Source organism: Strigops habroptila, chromosome 5 (assembly GCF_004027225.2).
Source record: "Strigops habroptila isolate Jane chromosome 5, bStrHab1.2.pri, whole genome shotgun sequence".
In the NCBI taxonomy this organism is placed as follows: Eukaryota; Metazoa; Chordata; class Aves; order Psittaciformes; family Psittacidae; genus Strigops; species Strigops habroptila.
This window is the reverse complement of record NC_044281.2, coordinates 60640460-60659606: the sequence shown is the minus strand read 5'-3', so window position 1 is coordinate 60659606 and position 19147 is coordinate 60640460. Positions and strand designations below refer to the sequence as shown.

General features: G+C 40.2%; 1 protein-coding gene across 4 annotated transcripts in view; it reads left to right on the top strand.

Moving 5' to 3' along the window:
- HELLS (helicase, lymphoid specific) overlaps positions 1-19147 on the top strand; it is a 55059-nt gene that overhangs the window by 26142 nt on the left and 9770 nt on the right. For 2 of the 4 annotated variants that reach the window (XM_030487401.2, XM_030487404.2), the window contains exons 1-15: positions 4059-4181; positions 4260-4381; positions 8015-8137; positions 9531-9590; positions 10050-10086; positions 10180-10244; positions 10652-10693; positions 11478-11702; positions 13187-13369; positions 13599-13742; positions 14326-14522; positions 15208-15304; positions 16213-16374; positions 16885-17027; positions 18619-18757. In XM_030487401.2, the coding sequence (XP_030343261.1) occupies positions 4151-4181; positions 4260-4381; positions 8015-8137; positions 9531-9590; positions 10050-10086; positions 10180-10244; positions 10652-10693; positions 11478-11702; positions 13187-13369; positions 13599-13742; positions 14326-14522; positions 15208-15304; positions 16213-16374; positions 16885-17027; positions 18619-18757 (1770 nt within the window). In that variant the 5' untranslated portion in view covers positions 4059-4150. Of the gene's footprint in view, positions 1-3351; positions 3870-4058; positions 4182-4259; positions 4382-8014; positions 8138-9530; positions 9591-10049; positions 10087-10179; positions 10245-10651; positions 10694-11477; positions 11703-13186; positions 13370-13598; positions 13743-14325; positions 14523-15207; positions 15305-16212; positions 16375-16884; positions 17028-18618; positions 18758-19147 lie in introns of those variants that run through there. The other 2 variants (XM_030487402.1, XM_030487403.1) reach the window with 2 other exon arrangements.

The window sequence follows — 19147 nt, the reverse complement described above, 5'->3', positions numbered from 1 at the left end:
GATGTACAGAATGGTGGGTGGTGTTATTTAGATGTCTTTGTAAACAAATAAATATAGCTGATTAAAGCTGGATGACCACAGAGGTTTCTGCCTCCCTCTGCACACCCCAGCCTTTTCTTAGCAGTTATAAGGATTTCAGGTTACTCCAAAGGCCAGGTTGGAAATGGGTGTCTCAGGGGCTGCTCCACATGTGGCTCAGCTCCTGCTGATGGAGACATAGCAAATCTGAAGGAAGGCTGCATCGCTGTAGCATATTTTCATTATTTGGTGGGACATTTCAGCCCAGCCATCAGCAAATGCCATTCCTAGTACCCTGCAGCTCTAACTGCCAGCTTAGAGGAGAACTTGATTGCTTATTTAACACAGAGGGGGTGGCACACAAACATGTTCCTACTTCGCTGATCAACACATCTTACCTTACATATTTCAGGCCCACAAGACACGCAACTACACTTGAAGGCAACAGCAGTTTCTTGGAGACTGCAGCCATCTAGCGTTATTGTGTATATAGCATGCTGATTATCTGCTGAGACCTCAGACAGCTTCAGTGCTTTTTTATTACACGTCTCCCAGCTGGTTGTTTAAGTTACAAGAGATTTAGTTATATGTGCCAATCCACTGATCTTGTGGTCTCTGAAATTTCTGACTGCCTGAAGATTGTGCTTATGGATGGAGAAGAGGATGCTGCTATGGTATTTCTTTTAGCCGTAGCAAGTACAGGTTGTTACTATCAGGAAGAGCAACCAGGGTGTCTGTGGCTGCTACTGCTGTGTTTTAGCAGTCATTGATTCTTAAGCACCCCCCAAAAAAAAAGGGGGGGGGGGGGATTAAAAACTAAATTTAGCTTTGAAGAGCAGTTAGCAAAATTCAGGGATGCCACTGCTATCTGCCGCAGTTTTGGATCCTTTCTCATTTGCTCAGGAACAGGAAAGCCTTGTACCTATATTGTGAATGAATAAGACAAGGGGAAAATAGCTTGAATCTGTATGCCTCACTTTTCACATCTGGAGAAAACCACATTATTTCAAAGTCCCAGCTTCCTCTTCAGTCATTCAGCAGACAGGGCAATTAGTACAAGGAACTTCTTTTACAGTGTGTAGTAAATTAGTTAGGCAACCTGTGCAGGCAAGGAGCATGATGAAACAACACGCATTCTTGTATTGCATACCAGAGTGACAAGTAAATCTCAAAGGTGACAACCCAGGGTTACTGCGACTTAACAGCAGCCTCTTGGCCAACCTGAGAACAGAACTGTCTTTGTTTACAATCTGCATTTTTCTAACTCTTATCTGCACTCTTGCACTGTAATTTCCCCCAGCGCCCTCTGTGCGCTAGGTTCACCTTTCTCTGCTCCTCACATTACACTGTGTAAGTGTCCAGGTGTGTTATGAGGGACTTTAATCTTTTGAAACAAAAAGTGATGAACCGGTGACTTTCTGCACTGCAGTAACAAGTCACCGACTACTGACGTAAAAGAAATTGCTTCTAGGTAGAAGTTATATATTACAACTTCTTTGCTTGAGCTAAGTAGCAAGTGGATACGTATAATTTTCTGGATCCTGCTGCATTTATGGATGGTGCTACCAGCTCTGGCTGTTTAACATCCTTTGCTATGGAAACAGCCTTATTCCCAACCCCTAAGAATCTACCCCATGAACAATTTACACAAACAGTGCCTTATTCCCCTTGTTACCTCAGACCATTCATATCAAATACAGAAGCCTCAGTCTCTAGAGCAGCTGGAGAGGAGCAGTGACAAGCAGCAATTACTCATTCCACAGTAATAGCCCAGGAGGAAGATATTTGTCAGCATCACCTTACTCACGTGTGCTAAGCCAGGATAAGAGTCCTTGTCTGCAAGACTGGACATGAATCTTTAGCACATTCCCCTTCTAAGTTTCTGTCTGTCTGTGGGGTGTTAAAACCAGACCATGGTATGTGTCCAAAAGGCTCTAGCCATAGTTGACTGATCTGGTAGTATTTTTTTTAAAGGCATGTTTTACAAAGTCTTTCACTGCATCGAATTTTGTGGATATTGGATATTTCAATATCATCAAAGATGTAGTTTTAATTACCATTCTGCCATTTATTTCTGATGACTTTTACCAACAAGCAGGGAAAATAATATTCCAGCCCTAAATTATGACTAGTTGAACACAGAAACACCCTGCACACAAAGGCAAATACTCTCCTAGAGGCTAACAGATCCACTCTCCTGTTGTGGTGCTTAGTAGGGATCTTGGAAGAGGGGTGACTGGGGTGGTGGGAGAGAGGGTGAGAGCTGTTACACAATGGCGCAATCTCTCCCTGTAAAACTGAATGGCAGTCGTGATGCTGAACCGTCCACAGGGAGTCACAACTGCACTTCCCACGAGCAAATCCCTTCCTGCCCCAAAGAGCTTTCAGACAAGGTGTTGGGCAGAGCAGGAAACGGCTGAAACACAATTGCCTGATTTAAGTGATAATCTGGGTTAAGGTGGTGTGTCTCACAATTCTAAGAATGGCTTTAAAGATATTACAAAATAATGTGGATGGATACAGAAGTGAAATGGAACATTTGTATTCTATTATGTATTTTATGGAGAGGCTTATTTTCTTTGGATAGGAGATGTAAATTGTGCTGCTTAGAATTTCTGGGCAGGACAGATTTTATGGTGGTTTCTGAAAGAAGCAGAGGTGTTAACATTTATATCCCAGCTAAAATCTTCGCAGTTTCACTTTCCTGAGTGCTCCTGAAGTTCTAGCTACACCTTCATCCCTGCTTCCTGCCTGCAACTGGTGTTAGGAGCCACTTAAACCAACATCATATTCCAGCTTGGATGCATTCCAGTTGTCATCTTGGTGATTATTCTCCTTTAATGGTATAGTTTGGAAAGCACTTTAAGTCTCACAGAATGAAAGGCGCCTTGGAAAATAAAGGTTTTCTTTGTTTATTTACTGTGATGTCTTGAGAATAGCTGCAAGTGAGACAGAAGCTTGGAAAAGCCTGCATTCAATTGCACAATGCCAGTAAAATAACCTTATTAGGGGTTTAATAACATTCCTCCCTGCTAACATTCCCTCACATCCATGCAGAACCAGCTCAAGTTAGCCTCCAAACTGTGCCTTGCAAAGCAGAATCACTTTTTCATGAAACACATTGTAACATCCAGAATCAGCCTCTAAGGCTTTGGGAATGAGAAGATGCCACCCACCTCAGTTATCACTAACTTGTTTGTTCTTCTGCTGCTTCTTTCCTCCCCCTCTCTCCCTTTCCAGGTCTCTTTTTAGAACCAGGAGGAGCTCTGGTCCCCATATTTGCAGAGTAATTTTAAAATACGGATCCATTTTGACAGGCGCCAAGAAATTAATAGCACAATGTTTTTTTTAATGGATCTGAAGCCCAAAGTTATTTTGACAGCTTGTGTTTTTTAGGTGAAGCTAAAGTGTTTGTGTTCTGAACTAGAAATATTTACTTTGATACAGACGGTGTTTTGGGAGAGGGTTTTTCCACCGGTGAGGGAAGCACGGCTGTCACTTGGGTTTTAAGCGTTCCTCTGCCCTCTCGTGGCAGAAAGCAAATGTTCAAAGTATTTCGGTCCTTATACTAGCCCTTGCCACGTTCATGCTCTCCAGGTGGAGATCCAGTGACGGGTACCGGTGCCGCTCCTCCCGGCAGAGGGAAGCAGGATGATGGAGGAGCCGACAGCACCGGCCTGGAGCGGCCGTCTGAGGGCGCGCTATACACCACAGGGTCCGAAGCACGGGTGAATTGAAACAACGACCACCACCCACGGCGGAGGCCCCTCAGGCTCGCTGCAGAGCGTGGAGTTCCCCCGCTGGGAGAGCAGGCAGGCCCAGGAGTGCTTCAGCACTGCAGTCCGACGCGGGTACCGTCCCGAGGAGCTGCCCGACGTAACCGCGGCGCGGCGGGGAGCGGAACGACACACGACTGTGCCCGTCGCCTGCCAGGACTCAACATGGCTTCCCGGCGGGCCTGGGAGGGGGCGGAGCGGGAGGCCTCTCTAGAGCGCCGCCACCTCTCGCGCGGTTTGGGCCAGCGCGCGGTTTTTCGGTCTCGCGAGGCGGGCGCGCGGTGCGCGCGGGAGTTTGGGCTGTGCGTGTGGCGGCAGTGCACCGCTCTGCGCTCTAACAGCCGCGGCGCGCGGCTATGCCGGCCCAGAACACAGCGAGCAGCGGCGGTGAGGGGCAGCTCAGGGGGCGGGCGGGGCGGCGCGGCGTGAGGACGGGCACCCCCGGTAACCGTGCGCTCGTTGCAGAACCGCTGGGAGCGGAGATGGGGGAGCAGGCGGAGGCGGCGGTGATCACGCCGGCCATGCTGAAGGAGGAGGAGCAGCTGGAGGCGGCGGGGCTGGAGAAGGAGCGGCAGATGCTGGAGAAGGTGAGGGGCGGCCGGAGGGCACTGCACATGTGGCTGCCCCCGGGCCGTTGGGTCCGAGCGCCGTGCCCGGGCTCGGCGGAGACTGCGGGCTGAGGGCGGGTGTCTGCAGTCCCGTTGATTTCAAAACAAACAAACGCGGGAGGCTGGTGGAGTTCGGAGCGGTGGCTGTGATTCACAAGCGCCTTTGATCATCTGCCGCAGTGTTTTGTTTGTTTTTCTTCTGAAGGCTGACGGTGCCTTCTCGCAGCCAGTAAGAAGCCTACTGCATTTTATACGCATTTATGTTTGCAATAAAGAAGTGATTACCTGTTCACTTTTGTTGTTCTGAACTTAAAAAAATTATGATGTGCCTTCAGAAAGGGTAGTAAGTTTACATATGAATTTCTACATGAAATATTAAAGGAAAGATTTTATGTTGGCGTTTTCTGTTTGTGTACATAACGCTTCCTATTTTCCCTCCTTATTTTATTAAAAAAAACCTCAACAAAACCCAGAAAAACAAACCCAAAACAATCAAACTAACTAATGACTTGATTCAAGCTCTGCAGGACACTGACACTGTCAGCTTCAAACTGACTGAAAGTAGATTTAGATTTGTTGTTAGGAAAAATTTTTCACTATCAGAGTGGTGAGGCACTGGCACAGGTTGTCCAGAGAAGCTGTGGCTGCTTCATCCCTGGCAGTGTTCAAGGCCAGGTTGGACGGGGCTTTGAGCAACCTGGTCTAGTGGAAGGTGTGCCTGCCCGTGGCAGGGGGTTGGGAACTATATGAGCTTTAAAGTCCTTTCCAACCCAAACCATTCTATGGTACCTGTATAAATACCATTTTTATCCTTTACAGAAATAAACATTATTTTTGGTAGCAGCTGTAGTTTAGGCAGCAACTGCATCAGGGAAATAGCCTAGCCAGAAGGGATGAGTTTAATGTCAGTCGTTCTCCTGGTTTGCTCTTCTGCTCTTCCCTGCACGCAGTTGTGAAGGCACCCCTGAGTTAAGGGGAGCAGGAGCTGCTTGAGCTGGCATTGCTGCCAGGAGAAATGGACATTTGATTATCTCGAGAGTCAATTTTTTAGTCCTGTTATGTTGCAGGAAATACAGACTGTATCAAGGAAACGATACATGCCTAATGCAAGTGACCTAATCATCACTATGTTTCATTTGTCTCTCACTGTGAATGTTTTCATATGTTGATAATAAGCATTGGTTGATAATAACTGATCTGTTTTGGAGAGAGAAGATGAAAACATGATGTTTCTCAACCTCTGCTGATACAAATTATCAAGCTATTGGCATACTACAGAAGATATTGTATTTCAGGTGTAAGTGAATATAGGCTTGAAAAAATTTAAATGCTCTTTTGGGAATTGTATCCTGAAGAACTAGTGCTAGTACTCAAAATACTTGAGAAATCAGGTTGTTTTTTTCTTATCTTAAAAATTGAAGCATTTGTCTAAAGGGATGAAAAATACAGTTTCGAAGGCCAGGAACTAATCTTAATTTCTCTCTTTTCACTAAGAAAACCTGATTTATAAAGGTATGTTTTTAGGCTGCAGCATTTTGTTTAGTTGGAAAATAATACTTTATTTTCCCAGAAGTCTTATAATCTTATTTCATGCAAATGGTAAGTCATGATGGAGCTTCTCTGAACTTCCGTACAGGTATTCCTGGATCAGACTTGAAACTAAAAAGTTGGAGGCAATGCTTCTAGAGGCTAAGAAGGGAACTCTTGTGGAGCAGATTATCTCATTGCATAGGAAGTGTTGACAAAAGGACTTAGAATTTCATTTCTTTCACAATCAACCACTTCTGTAACAATGCTATAATGTGATAGTGCTGGGGGTTTCTGTATTCTCTCAATTTCTTCAGAACCCATGGAACTTACCTCTAGCAAGGGTGTTGCTGTGTTGTCCTGTGTGGTTCTATCATGCTTTCTCTGTGCAATCTGGGGCCAGTGAGACCAAAGAAAATTACTCATGTAGTTAAACCCAGGCTTACTGGTATCTTGTGGGTGTTCTTGAAGCATCTGGGTTTCTTATGCTTGTCACTTAGGCAAGCCCCCTGCCAGGTGATTTGAACAGCAGTTCAACAAAGCAGTCACTTGTTCTTTCTGTGGGCTGATGTCAATATACCACTACGCAAATATAGAAGAATGCAGAGTGATGAAAGAGTGGCAATTTTTTGACCTTTTCAATCAAAAAAGAGGGAGGGGGGAACCCACTTTCTTGAGGCTTTAAGGTTTGAGTCAAAGGACAAGGTGGAAATCGTAAGAATTCCATGCTGTTTGTCATCTTTGAGGTTTCTGTTTTCCGCGTGACATTTTCACAGTTGGTCAAGGTAACAGTCCTTCAGATTTGTCAATTAATGGAAGGATGCTGTGTTCACTCCAGTAAAAACCGAGCAATAGCAATTTAGTTTTAACTATATTTGCTCTTTGCATTGCTACCAAGGGTTGATCTTTCTGAGCTCAGGTTCTTTTCATCTGAAGGAAAAAACTTGTATTGTGGAGAGCAGAAGTGAGTAAAAACTGTGGAAAATCACAGGAAGGCAACCTCTTCCTCCAGAAAACTTGTGGAGATATATTCTTCTTCTCGTAAAAGAATCCACTGATAGCTACTTGATAAGAATGACATGGAGTATTACTTGTGGAAAATAAAGGTGTGATTTCTCAGGGAGAGAAACATGTTCCCCCATTCCTATGTCACACACCACCTAATACAGCTACAAGCCTTTTTCCCTGTCTGTTACTCTCTTTAGTTTCAGAAGATTCCCTTGCCTTTCTATCTTAGTGTGCCCTTCCCCCAGAGTTTCTTCTGAAGGCATAGATAAGCACCTTGTAAAGCTCTGCATCTTGCCTTTCTGGGGCTTCTCTTGGAGATGCTAATTTTACCTTTTCACTTGTTTGATACCTCAATCTAATGGGCAATGTTAGATGAATGCAGAAGGGTGAATGCTTTTTTGCTTTTGGGTGGGAGTTTTGATCTGAGTTCTAAAGAATAATTTGAAAACCTCTAAATGCACATCCATGACTAGTTCAACAGAAGTTACTTTTAAAAGCATGTGTGAATTTTCTAAGCAAAGCCAGCAGAAGTTGCTGTTTTCTCATTGGGAATTGACCTGTGTAAATGAGGCATGATGGGTTTTGTAGTTGTCTGAATATCTTGTTCATAATGAAAAACTGTACCTTTGTGCAAATAGTTGGCACATGGAGAAGTCCTAGCTAATACTTGATGAAACTGTGCTAAATTTTGCCAGGTGGGGTTCCCCCCCCCTTCAAATTTTGCAGGATGCAAATAAACTTCAATTTCATTTTGCTCTAAATCTGTAAAATTTCGGTTGAGACAGCTTTGAGCCCTTGAATGCCTTGTGCTACTGCACTGGAGGGGGGTATGTGTGTGTTGCAGAGCTTTGTTTATGTATGCAAGTGAATGCAACCCTCAGTTACTTTGATTTTACAACACTTCATAGGTACATGTGAGTCCGTACACTCAGGACTTGTACACCTATAATTACTGGAAGGGAAAGGGCGTGTGTGTGTGAGACAATTGCAGTTATCCTGTAGAAGAACCCTTCGATGTATTAAAAGCCTTCACTCTGAAGCATCTGTAAGTACTTGACATCTCTTTGTGTTGGCCAGGCTCGCACTTCGTGGGACAGGGAGTCAAGTGAAATGCGCTATAAGAGGCTTCAACATTTGCTGGAAAAGAGCAACATATATTCCAAATTCTTGCTAACAAAAATGGAACAGCAGCAACTGGAGGTAGGTGTATTGTTGTCTGCAGTGGGATACTTATGATGGGCTGCCATCTGTTTGGTTGTGTTTTGGTTGGTTGTTGTTTTGGTTTTAGTGGTATTTTTTGTCATCCAAGTGTTTGAATTGAAGTAAAAATGCTGTTAACAATAACAACATGAAAATCCGCTGCCCAGGCATGAAGTGGTGCTTTATATAACAGCCAGAATTTGTTCTGTGGATTAATAGATAAATCAGACTGGGAAGAGCATGAATTATAATTTAAAATCACTGATACTTTTACAATTCTTCTGTTGGTCTGAATGCTAGGAAGAAAAAATAAGTTTAATTTAAGAAACAAAGTTTAAGGGAGTTAGAGGATAGAAGATGCAAAGAATTGACAAGTAAGAAGTTTTGCAGCCTATTTGTGTTAACTACTGAAGACTGGGGATGAGGTGTGTCTTCAGGACGCTAATGCAGGCCTCCCTCAAACAAATTTATAGATTAGAGTGATCTGAGGCCATGCTGTTCCTAAACAAGAGCTTCCATAAAATGATTTGATGTGGGGTTTTGTTGTTTGTTTGTGAGGGTTTTGTTGGTTGGTTGGGTGGGGTTTTGTTTGTTTGTCTGTTTAATCCATGGGCTGCTGAGTTCATGTCTGTCTTTATCTTGACTTTTTTAACTGTACCTTTGTGGACAAGCTTATAAGAGTTTATGCTTGAGAGAGGGGGAGAATCTCACAGAAAGATTCAGGGCAGTGACTTAGGAAAAAATGAGACTGACAGAGTGCAGGAATCTCCTTTCTGTAGTTTAACTGTTAGCTTGAATTCATGGTTACTGCTTTGATAGAATGCAGGTTTCAGTACTAAGTCTTGCTCCATCTGATAAATACCAAAGTCTGTTATCTCTTTTTCCCAGGGTCCTTTTGCTTTCAGCAAGTAGAAGTAGCAGATGGGATGAAAATCTTAAATTGTTCAAGACATGAAAGCACTTCTTCCTTAAAGGCATTATAGACTACTTACAGTTGCTTTCTGTTTTGCAATGAACACAAGTGGTAGTATGTAAAGTTTAAGGAGAGTTGAATGCATGGAAAGCTTACTGCAGTAGATGTGATCTTGAAGACTGCAGTTGGGAATATTTTTGTTGTAGTCTTTCTAAAATACTGTATTTAAGTGTTTAAAGTATTCACTGACAGGTAATTCAGAGCAGGTGCCCTTTCTTGTCCAAGTTTTGCTTTATCATTTTAAACTATGTCAGAATAGAGGCTTTTAGTGAGGCTGTAAAAACAGTCTGTAGAGTACACAGAACCCTACATTACCAATGTAATCTATGCCTGATACCATTTCTATAATGGATAGTGTTATTGAAGGATAAAAAATGCGTGAGTGGTGTTGATTTTTTTTTTTTTTTTTTTTTTTTTTAGGAACAGCGGAGGAAAGAGAAGTTAGAAAAAAAGAGGGAGATGATGTTAAAATCTGCCAAGGTAAGATTAACCAGCTATTTTATGCAACTTTCTGAATAAAAGTCTGACAAATTATGACAATTTTGATCAAGGTAGGTAAATTAAATAAGTTAGATTAGCCAGTATTTGATGTGCGGTATCTATCTAGTAGCCAATATTTATTTTAACCGTAATAAAACTGTTTATAAGTGCTTAAAAATTGCACAACATGACAGTCATCTTAAGGAGATGCTTCTGATTAATTTATACTAAAGAAAATTGTTTCAATTTGTCTTGAGTTTTTTTTTTATTTAGGAATGATTGTTTAATTAACCAAGATGCTGAATAAGTAGTAAAAAAGATAAGCAGGAACAACTGCTTAATAGTAAAAGTGTTTCAAGAAGCTTTCAAGGGCAGCAGTTTGAGGCTGATTGCATCATTTGTTTGTGTCATGATAGAGATGGAAAAGGAGATGAACCTCTTTCTGTGTTTATTTTCTAGGGTCAAAGTGCAGTTGATGGCAAAGAGGAGAAACCAGGTACTGTATTAGGTACTGCCTTTTGTCAGTTATGGGTGTTTTTAGTTTCCTTAATGTTTGATGTGTTGTATAAACTCAAATGTTATATTTTAGGTGCAAAGAAGAAGAGAGGAAGAGAAGATGGGACATACAACATCTCAGAGATTATGTCCAAAGAGGTAGGCCATAACTCTGAATAGGCTTGTCTGGAGTTTTGTAGCACAAATTTTAACTGATGAGGCAATTGCTGTGTGACATCTGTATTTTAGAGCAATATGTTCTCATACATGGCCATCAGAGATTATTAACGTATAGAATTTAGATACATTTTTTTTTTTTTTTTTAAGTCTTTGGAGAGACAACCTGTGAAGAGACATCACCATTTGAATTTTCAGTTACCCTTTGTAACGCAATGCATTCTCTGGTGTGTGGCCTTGTTTAGAATCACGTGTATAATTAATGATGTTGTATAGAAAGCTTTCTAAAGTATGTCCAGATTCTTCAATTAAAAGATCTCATGAAATACAAATTGTAGTAGCCTTTAAGATTGAAAAGCATATAAGAATATTTTTGTCTTTGCTTCCAGGAAATACTATCTGTGGCCAAAAAAAGTAAAGTGGAAAATCAGGTATGTTGGCAAACGTTATTGCAGTTTAACTGTCTTAAGCCCAAAAGGAGGGAGGGCTTTTTATACTTTATAGTGTATCTTTAAACTTTTCCTGTAAATAAACATCTTTATGCTAGATATTGAAGTCCTAAATTAGAAGTTTAGTGGTGTAAGTGAATGCTCTTAAATACTTACTTACAGAAGTCCAAACTTCCGGTTTATTTTTTTAACACTGAATTTGAAAGTATTGTACTTTATAGAACACCCATATTTTCAAAATTAAAGGACATAGAAATTTACTAAGAAATATTTGTGCTGGTGTGTAAGACCTTAAGATGTCATTGTTCAGCATTCAAGCATGGTGATAACAGGATGACAGGTCTCTTGCTTCTGCTGTAGTTTAAAAGCTACATGCACAGTATGAATTTCTTTCCAACATTTTCTAGAATCTTCTTACAGAAGGAAAATAGCTTCATTAAATGCCAGCTGCTGTGAGGAAGGTTTTAAAGTCTGGTTGCTTTTATGAGTAGAAAACCATAAGCCAAATATCTTCAGTAGCTATCCCTGCTCTTCAATTCTTAAGGAGTAAAGAATGCACTGAAATTTTGCATGTTGACATCTCCCTAGGTAGTAATGTTAATCTTAAATTCCACTGAAGTTGACAGTTCTCAAAATTAGTCTTTGTGTCAGGGGCTGCCTTTCCTCATTGCACATTAAGACTGGTGTAAATTTGGCAAAAGTATGTTTTAGTTGGGTGTTGATGTGCATTCCTTTTGCCATGTGTTCCTTGAACTTCCTTCTATAGGCTGAAAGTTCTTCTGATAACTTGTGTCCAGAAGACCTGCAGAAAAATGGAGACTCAAACAGCGTCATTAAGGACAGATTGTGTCAAGCTGTACGAAACACTGCCAAGCAATTCCTTGATCCAGTACGGAAATTTAATGGACAACCAGTGCCTTTTCAGCAGCCAAAGATTTTTACTGGCGGTGTAATGAGGTGGTACCAAGTGGAAGGCATGGAGTGGCTACGGGTATGGAGTGATTGTTATTGATACTGAAATCTGTTGCTGATTGGAAACAGAGAAATAGAGGGGATGATACACTAGAAGTCTGTGGTAATAGTTTGATACAGGGAAGGTGGAGGAGACACAGTTCTTCATGATTTCTTATGACACAAGAACCTGGTGTTATGAAAATTGTCAAGCAGCAGATATGTTTCAGCATGGGAAGGATATCTGTGTTTGTAAGCATTTAGACTTTCTGGTTGGTGTTCTCCATCTTCCCTTTGCCCATCTATTTTCTTGTTCAAGTCTACTGTCTTTGCAACCTCTTTTTACAAAATACTTTGTGAAAGCAGAGCTACGCATACTATTAAGGGACAGTTACTATTTTCTCTCTAAAAAGCTTGAATACCTAGCCCATAGGTGTTTAAAGACCCACTACCTTGTAGACTTTGCATGGATGACTTTTCCATTCTCTGCATCTTGAAATCTAACTAGTAATACCAACACAGTGTTTTAAAAATGTTTTGTCTTTAGTCTTTGAAATAAAAAAAACTGAAGAAACTTGCCATAAAAAATGCCCAGATATATATTTAACTTGTGCCTGGTTTTGCTTGCAAGCCAAATAAGAACAACTTTGCTTTTTCATTATTGGAGCCAGACAGAATTGATTTTCATTCTGGTACTGATCTCATATTTTCCTTATGTTTTTTTATTTTTCTTCCCCACAAGCGTATGTATCCTGTTCTAACAGGCTTAGGCTGAAGTGAGTGCCACTAAACTTGCTCACTGTCTTCTGTCACTGGGAAGTGCCTAAGGAGGACAGGCCTCTTCTGAGGGGAAAATCAGCTTCTTTAGTGGGGGCTCTCAGTTATAATAATCTTTTTCATGAATCTTTATGATTAGTAGTTAGAGTAGCCAAAGAACACTTCTGTGTCTTCCTTTCTGTTCTTTTGTGAGAGTTTGCTCTGTTAGTTGTTAGAATAGGCAGCGTCTGCACAAAGAACTTCGGCTGGAGCAGGCAGCTATGTTCATCAGGAGTTGCACCTTTTCCTATGATGAAGTAGCTATGCCTACAGAAGCTACTTGGTTAGATAAAACTGAAACATCAGCATAATAACTTGCTCTTTTAGAGCTAGAGTGGGGAGCTAAGGGAATTCTCCGGAGCTGCGATGAGTAAAAAGTACAGTTAGTATGAGCTGTACATGCAATTGAAGTGCCTTTTGATATAACACTAATTTATATCCTTTTATACTGCCGTGGGTTGTGTTGGGTTTTTTTTTGTGCCCTAGTCAGGCACTTAATTAGCTAGAAACATACACCTACATATGAATGAATACCTGAGGTTTACAAGATGCTTGTATTTATTTTCACCATGGAGAAAATCTTCCTTATCTGTAATATAAAATGTGTTCAGTGGAGAGTTTCCACAGGTGTTACATTCCTAAAGATGTCTGTTGTTCCTAAGGTGTGTTGGTTATTCTGTATTTACATTTCTTTTTCTATACATGCAGATGCTTTGGGAAAACGGTATCAATGGCATTTTAGCCGATGAAATGGGGTTGGGGAAGACGATCCAGTGTATTGCGACAATAGCACTGATGGTGGAGCGAGGAGTCCCTGGTCCATTCTTAGTATGTGGTCCTTTGTCTACTCTTCCAAATTGGATGTCCGAATTCAAGAGATTTACTCCAGAGGTAAAAGAAGATTTTTCTTTTTCTTAAGTTTAAAAAAAAAAAATTGTTCTTTACCTTGAAGCTTTCTCTGTATAGAACGTAAATTTAATTGCAGGTTTTGGTTGCTGCACACTGTGCCATGATGTGCTATGTATTTACAGCCGCCTCGTAACAGATAATTATCTCTACTATCTTCTTTTTAGGTTTAAATGAGCTTAGTTCACGTGACTTCTCAACCTCTTTTTTTCAGATTCCCCTAATGCTCTATCATGGAGCTCAGCAGGAACGTCGTAAACTGGTTCGCAAAATTCATGGGCGACAAGGATCGCTCCAAATCCATCCTGTGGTCATTACTTCCTTTGAAATAGCAATGCGAGATAGAAATGCCCTGCAGGTACCTAAGTTCTCCTGAAATCCCTCAGGAGGGTGGAATGCCTCATCACTAATAGCAATGCTTTTGAATACAATAAAGAAACCCTGCATGCTGCCCATACAATGAGTGTCATACTGTGGCATTTGCATTAGCATTCTCTTCTGTTTCATTGATAGTAGTGGCTCTGGAATTTCATGTTTAAGAAGTTATTCAGACTTCCCTATTCAAAAAAGTAAGCAGATAGTTACAGCATACCTGCTTTTCTCGTTACCTCTCTATAGGTGATGGTGAGTGAAGCTTAGAGTAAAAGCTATGCTTAGTGTATAAATATCATGGTTAACATCAGAATGGCTGTTTCAGCAAGATGAGTTTCTTATAGAAATTTTATTGTAGTCACCAAAGCTTTCTAAATGTAATCACCATGAAGCAGGTTTATGGCATTAACTGTTTAGACTCAGCTCTTCTAGTCTGGCAGAGTGAGAATCAAAAGTAAATAGAATCTTTAACAGGCAGTATCAGTCTTATTAGTGCTGCTTTCTCTCACCTGGCATGTGTTTTGATGGAGTAAAGCTAAGATTTATTGAAATATCCTTTCTTTTTGTAGCACTGCTTCTGGAAATACCTTATAGTAGATGAAGGTCACAGGATTAAAAATATGAACTGCCGCCTTATCAGAGAATTGAAACAATTTAATGCGGACAATAAACTCCTGTTGACTGGTACTCCCCTGCAAAACAACTTGGCAGAGCTTTGGTCATTGCTTAACTTCCTGTTGCCAGATGTGTTTGATGATTTGAAAAGGTAGGTTGCAGTCTGATGGTGAAAACTATTCCTGTTTGTTCTGTTTGGGCCTTATTGTGATTCTTTTAATTATTAAACTTTTATCAGCATGTAAAGAGCTATTTTATGGTATGGTTGTAATTTGGTATGATTATTTGGTGGCAAAGGCTTTGAAATGTGTCTTGCCTTCACACTTTGTTGTTTCAGAAAGGAAGTGATTGTCAGCTCTATTGTTAGTAGAAGCTCAACTCTGAGCTAAGACTTGAGCATTTGAAGGGAAGATGTTTGCCTAATCAAAGGGCCTTTTGCTGCTTGAGGATTCTCTCAAAGTGCTGGAGGAAGCTGTGTGAGACTGGCAGATGTGGGACCCATGAGAGATTGATGCTTTTCTGAAGCAGTATGGGTCAGGTGTAAGAATGTTGCCAAAACAGTCTTTAGACTAATTTTGGAAAAAGATATAGACTAGACTGAATAAATTGTAGTGAATATTCCAAGCAATAGAAGTATTTTTACCAATCACTTAAAAACACAAGCATCTGAATTGGCAGGTGTATTTCAGAAATGCCTCCTGTTCACTCTTTATTCATGCTGGCTGTTAGTACGTTGTTTTTCTTAAATCACAGGATAAGACAAGAATAGCATACTTAAATAATGAAGAAAAATAGATGTGAAGTAAGCTATTTTTTTTCTTTCTTTGTTTTTATAGCTTTGAATCCTGGTTTGATATTACCAGCATTACAGAAACTGCTGAAGATATTATTGCTAAAGAAAGGGAGCAAAACATCTTGCATATGCTGCATCAGGTTTTCACTTACTCTTTGTGTTGTTTTTTTTCATGGTTTGTTTCTAACATTGACCATTATTGTGAAGTGTGTCAAAATCTTGTTTGTGGAGCTGAATTCTGGGCCTGAGGCTTTTATTGTGACACTTCTGGACTTCCTTAGACTTGGGGGTTTTTCTTTCAATCATTACAGCACTTGCAAATGCTGAAAGGAACGATATACCTCTGTGACAATGACTCATTTTTATTCTTGCAACTGAATTGAGTTTAGTCAGACTTAATCGTGGTTGCTTGTTTCTGTTTGCCAGAGGATTTAATTGGTGTATTTATTTTGTTGAAAGGTAACTTTGAAGGAATTTATGTAACTTTCAGGTGTTGAACAGAATACCTTTTGACAAACTAGTTGTATAATGTGCCTGTCTTCAAAACCTTAAACTCAATACTTACATGCTTACATAACTGTCATTTTTCCATCACAAGCTGATGGCAAGTTATAAATTGTATCTTCCAGATATAATTGTCATTTACAATGAATTAGTTAAAGGTTTGAGGCTTTTCCCAAATCGAGTAACTCGATTTAAGAAATATAAGAAGTGAAATCAACTGTTCATAATAAAATTACTTTCAGTTAATGAAAATTATTGAAAGGTCTGTAATATAGTTACTACTGCACCCTTATGAAACACTTCAAAAATTTTTAAAATGTCAATGGATGTGGTGTTTGAATGCATGTGTTACTGGCATGCACATAAAAGTTTTGGAGAAGGTATCCATATTAAAAAAATCAAATACAAACTCTGCAAATTAAGTCCCTTGCTTTAAATTGTCAAAACAGCTTTATATCACTAGGCCTGTTTGTGTGTTGTTTTGTTTTAAACTAGAGATGTTGAGAACTTTGAATAATTGTAAGGCATCTGCTCAATGTTTCAGATTCTGACACCTTTCTTGCTAAGAAGACTGAAAACTGATGTTGCTCTTGAGGTTCCTCCTAAACGAGAAGTTGTGGTATATGCACCACTGTCAAAGAAGCAAGAAACTTTCTATACTGCCATTGTAAATCGCACCATTAGTAAGCTGCTTGGAAATAATGAGGTATCTACTAATGTGGATATTAGAAATGTGTTTGCTATTAATGGTTTATAGGCAAAACCACATTGGTATTGCTTCATCACCATTGTAATCAAACTGACTTTCTGCTTAAATTTGTAGTCTGATCCTTTTGTTATCCATTTCAATGGCATTTACTGTGGCTGGCCTCAGTGTGCACAGAATTAATACAACAGAAGCGTAAATATGTTCTTGATTACTTGTAGCCTTGGGAGGAAGGAAGGCAGGTTTCATAGAGTTGACAATTTCTGCTGTAAAATCAGGAAGCTACCAATGCAGTTTTTAAAAATCAAGCAGAAGCTTTCAAAATCTACGATTATACACCTCTAAAATTTGGGCTGCATTTTCTATGTAGCGAAACTTACAGCTGCTGAGTCTAGATAGATGTTGTATGATGCATAACACTGAGACCTCTTTCCAGTATTGAGAATTACTGGGTCAACATAGGCCTTTGAAGCTGTCTGATGTTGATAGCAATGTTACCTTTTCCTACAGGAAGAAGTAATTGAGTTGACTCCTACAGGCCGACCAAAACGCCGTAGTCGAAAAGTGGTTGATTATTGTGAAGAACATAATGGTTCATCTGATGACTTGGAAAAATGGATCAGCAAAATGCAAGAGGAAGTAGAAAAAGAGAGGTGCCTACCTTAAAAGATTCTTTTTTTATTATTATACTGCATATTTCACTCTTAGTTTGTTTTCTGAGCTTTGCTTATTCAGATCAATCACGAAGAATAGAATTTTGTCAGTCGCTGTCCTTGTAGCTTTATGATTTGTTTCTTTGCTTCTAGCTAATATTTGCTGGGCCATGATAGCAATGATTAGGTTGTACCATCATTCATTAAAGTTACAGTTGAATAAAAGATATTTATTGCTAGACCTGTGGCCTTTGCAGGGTCTAGCAATAAATTTGCTTCTTGAGTCACTGTTTTCATTAGTCAATCTTTTGTAGGCCCTGTGACAAATAGTGCTGTTGATAACCCATAAAGAGCTAAAGTGTCCTAGTGTGAAGTGTAATTCTTTGGGGCTGTTAAAACATTTTAGTAGTTAAGAACTGTGTTTTCACCAAAGCCTCAAGGTCTAAGATAGTGTTGGGTGCCAGCCAGGGAAGAACTGTTCATCTTAGTTATTTGGTAGTTGAAATTTCGTTGTAATAGCTTTAGGTCCTGGCTATGGCTGGCAATGAGGACAAAGAGCTGAAGAGCTTGGTTTGTTGCTATGTTTTGCAGAGTTTCTGATAAACCTTTTGTCTCTGATGTCCAACTATGTTCACAGGTATATCTTTCACTGGCTCCAAGACAGGACAAGGGGTAATGCTGGTGTGCTAACTACAGTTAACTCCTATTTTTTTGCAGAATTACTCAGGAATACTTAAAGCAAAGTTTGGGCTCAAGAGTGGAGAAAAGGGAGGAGTCTGGTTTCCTTGCTAGATTTTGTAAAATATGTAGGCTTAAACTGAGGCCTAGAACCCACATGGTCAGCACAGTTATTGCTGTTTTGGTGACAAGCATTGGTCACTTTCTGGTGATTAAGATCAGAGTTGAGGTTTGGGACTGAGGAAGCTGAGGAATCATGTTAATTCCTGAGTTTGATAAAGTCTGTTGGTGGCTCTAAATTGGCTGGAAGTCCCTTGGATGTAAGGAAAATCAGGTTAATCTTCAGGGTTGAAAAGTATTTATTTTGCTAGATTTTTATTGTAATCCTGTATAGTTTACAAGAACTGACACTTAAATATATGTTTATATTAGTTTTGTGGTATGCATGGATCCCTATGTCGGAGACAGCACTTAGACGTGGAAAAGCTAAATAGCTGTATTTGTTGTGAATCCTGTGCTTTGTACATGTGGCCAAAATGGGTTAGGCAGAGAGCTGATTTTGGAATAGCTTATGTATTGTTCCGCAGGAGACATCACCGTTTGTTCTACAGAGGGCTTGCTTCTGTTCCCTTTTCTGCTGGGTGACTTGCACAAGTTGGGGTTTTTTTCTGCTCCTGATTAATACTGACTGCCCTTTTGTATTTTAAACCGATAATGGCAAACCCGTCCCAAGTGTGACACTAGAAGAAGTTTTGTCTGATAATAGCTTTACTAAATATAAGGAATTTTGAGGACATTTGACCAGCATGTGAATCCATTGCTTGCTTTTGGTTTTATTATTTTCTGCTCTTCAGTATCTGTAGCATAATAAAGTGACACTTTCCATACTAATAAGGCGACGTATCTTTTCAAGGCCAGTGGTAGCAGTGAGCGTTCCCATGGATTCTGAGGTGAACCTGAAACTGCAGAATATTATGATGTTACTGAGGAAATGTTGTAATCACCCCTATCTTATTGAATATCCTTTGGACCCTGCTACACAACAATTCAAGGTACATATTTTAAAAAGATTACGGGAAAAATTATTGCAGGTGTTAGAAAGCAATAGACTGTGAGCTGGCAGCAGTAAAGAATGACCTTTTCAGTGTATTTGGCAAATGCCTCCCCACTGAATTCCAGCAGTGGAATCCATTATTTGAAATTTCCTGCAGTAGCAGTTGCAGAGACCAGTTCAGCCTCTGTGCACATTTAGTCTTTGCATAACGATGCTTAATGTTCTACATTATGGCAGCACTCATCTGCTGGGAGCAGAGTTGCTGAATTCGGACAGTAGGTGGATTTCCATTGACTCGAGGTGTTTTAGGATCTGCATCAAGCTCTCCTCACAAAGGTTTCTTTTGAAAACAAAAATGCTGACCTTGGTGAACTGTTCATAACGTCGT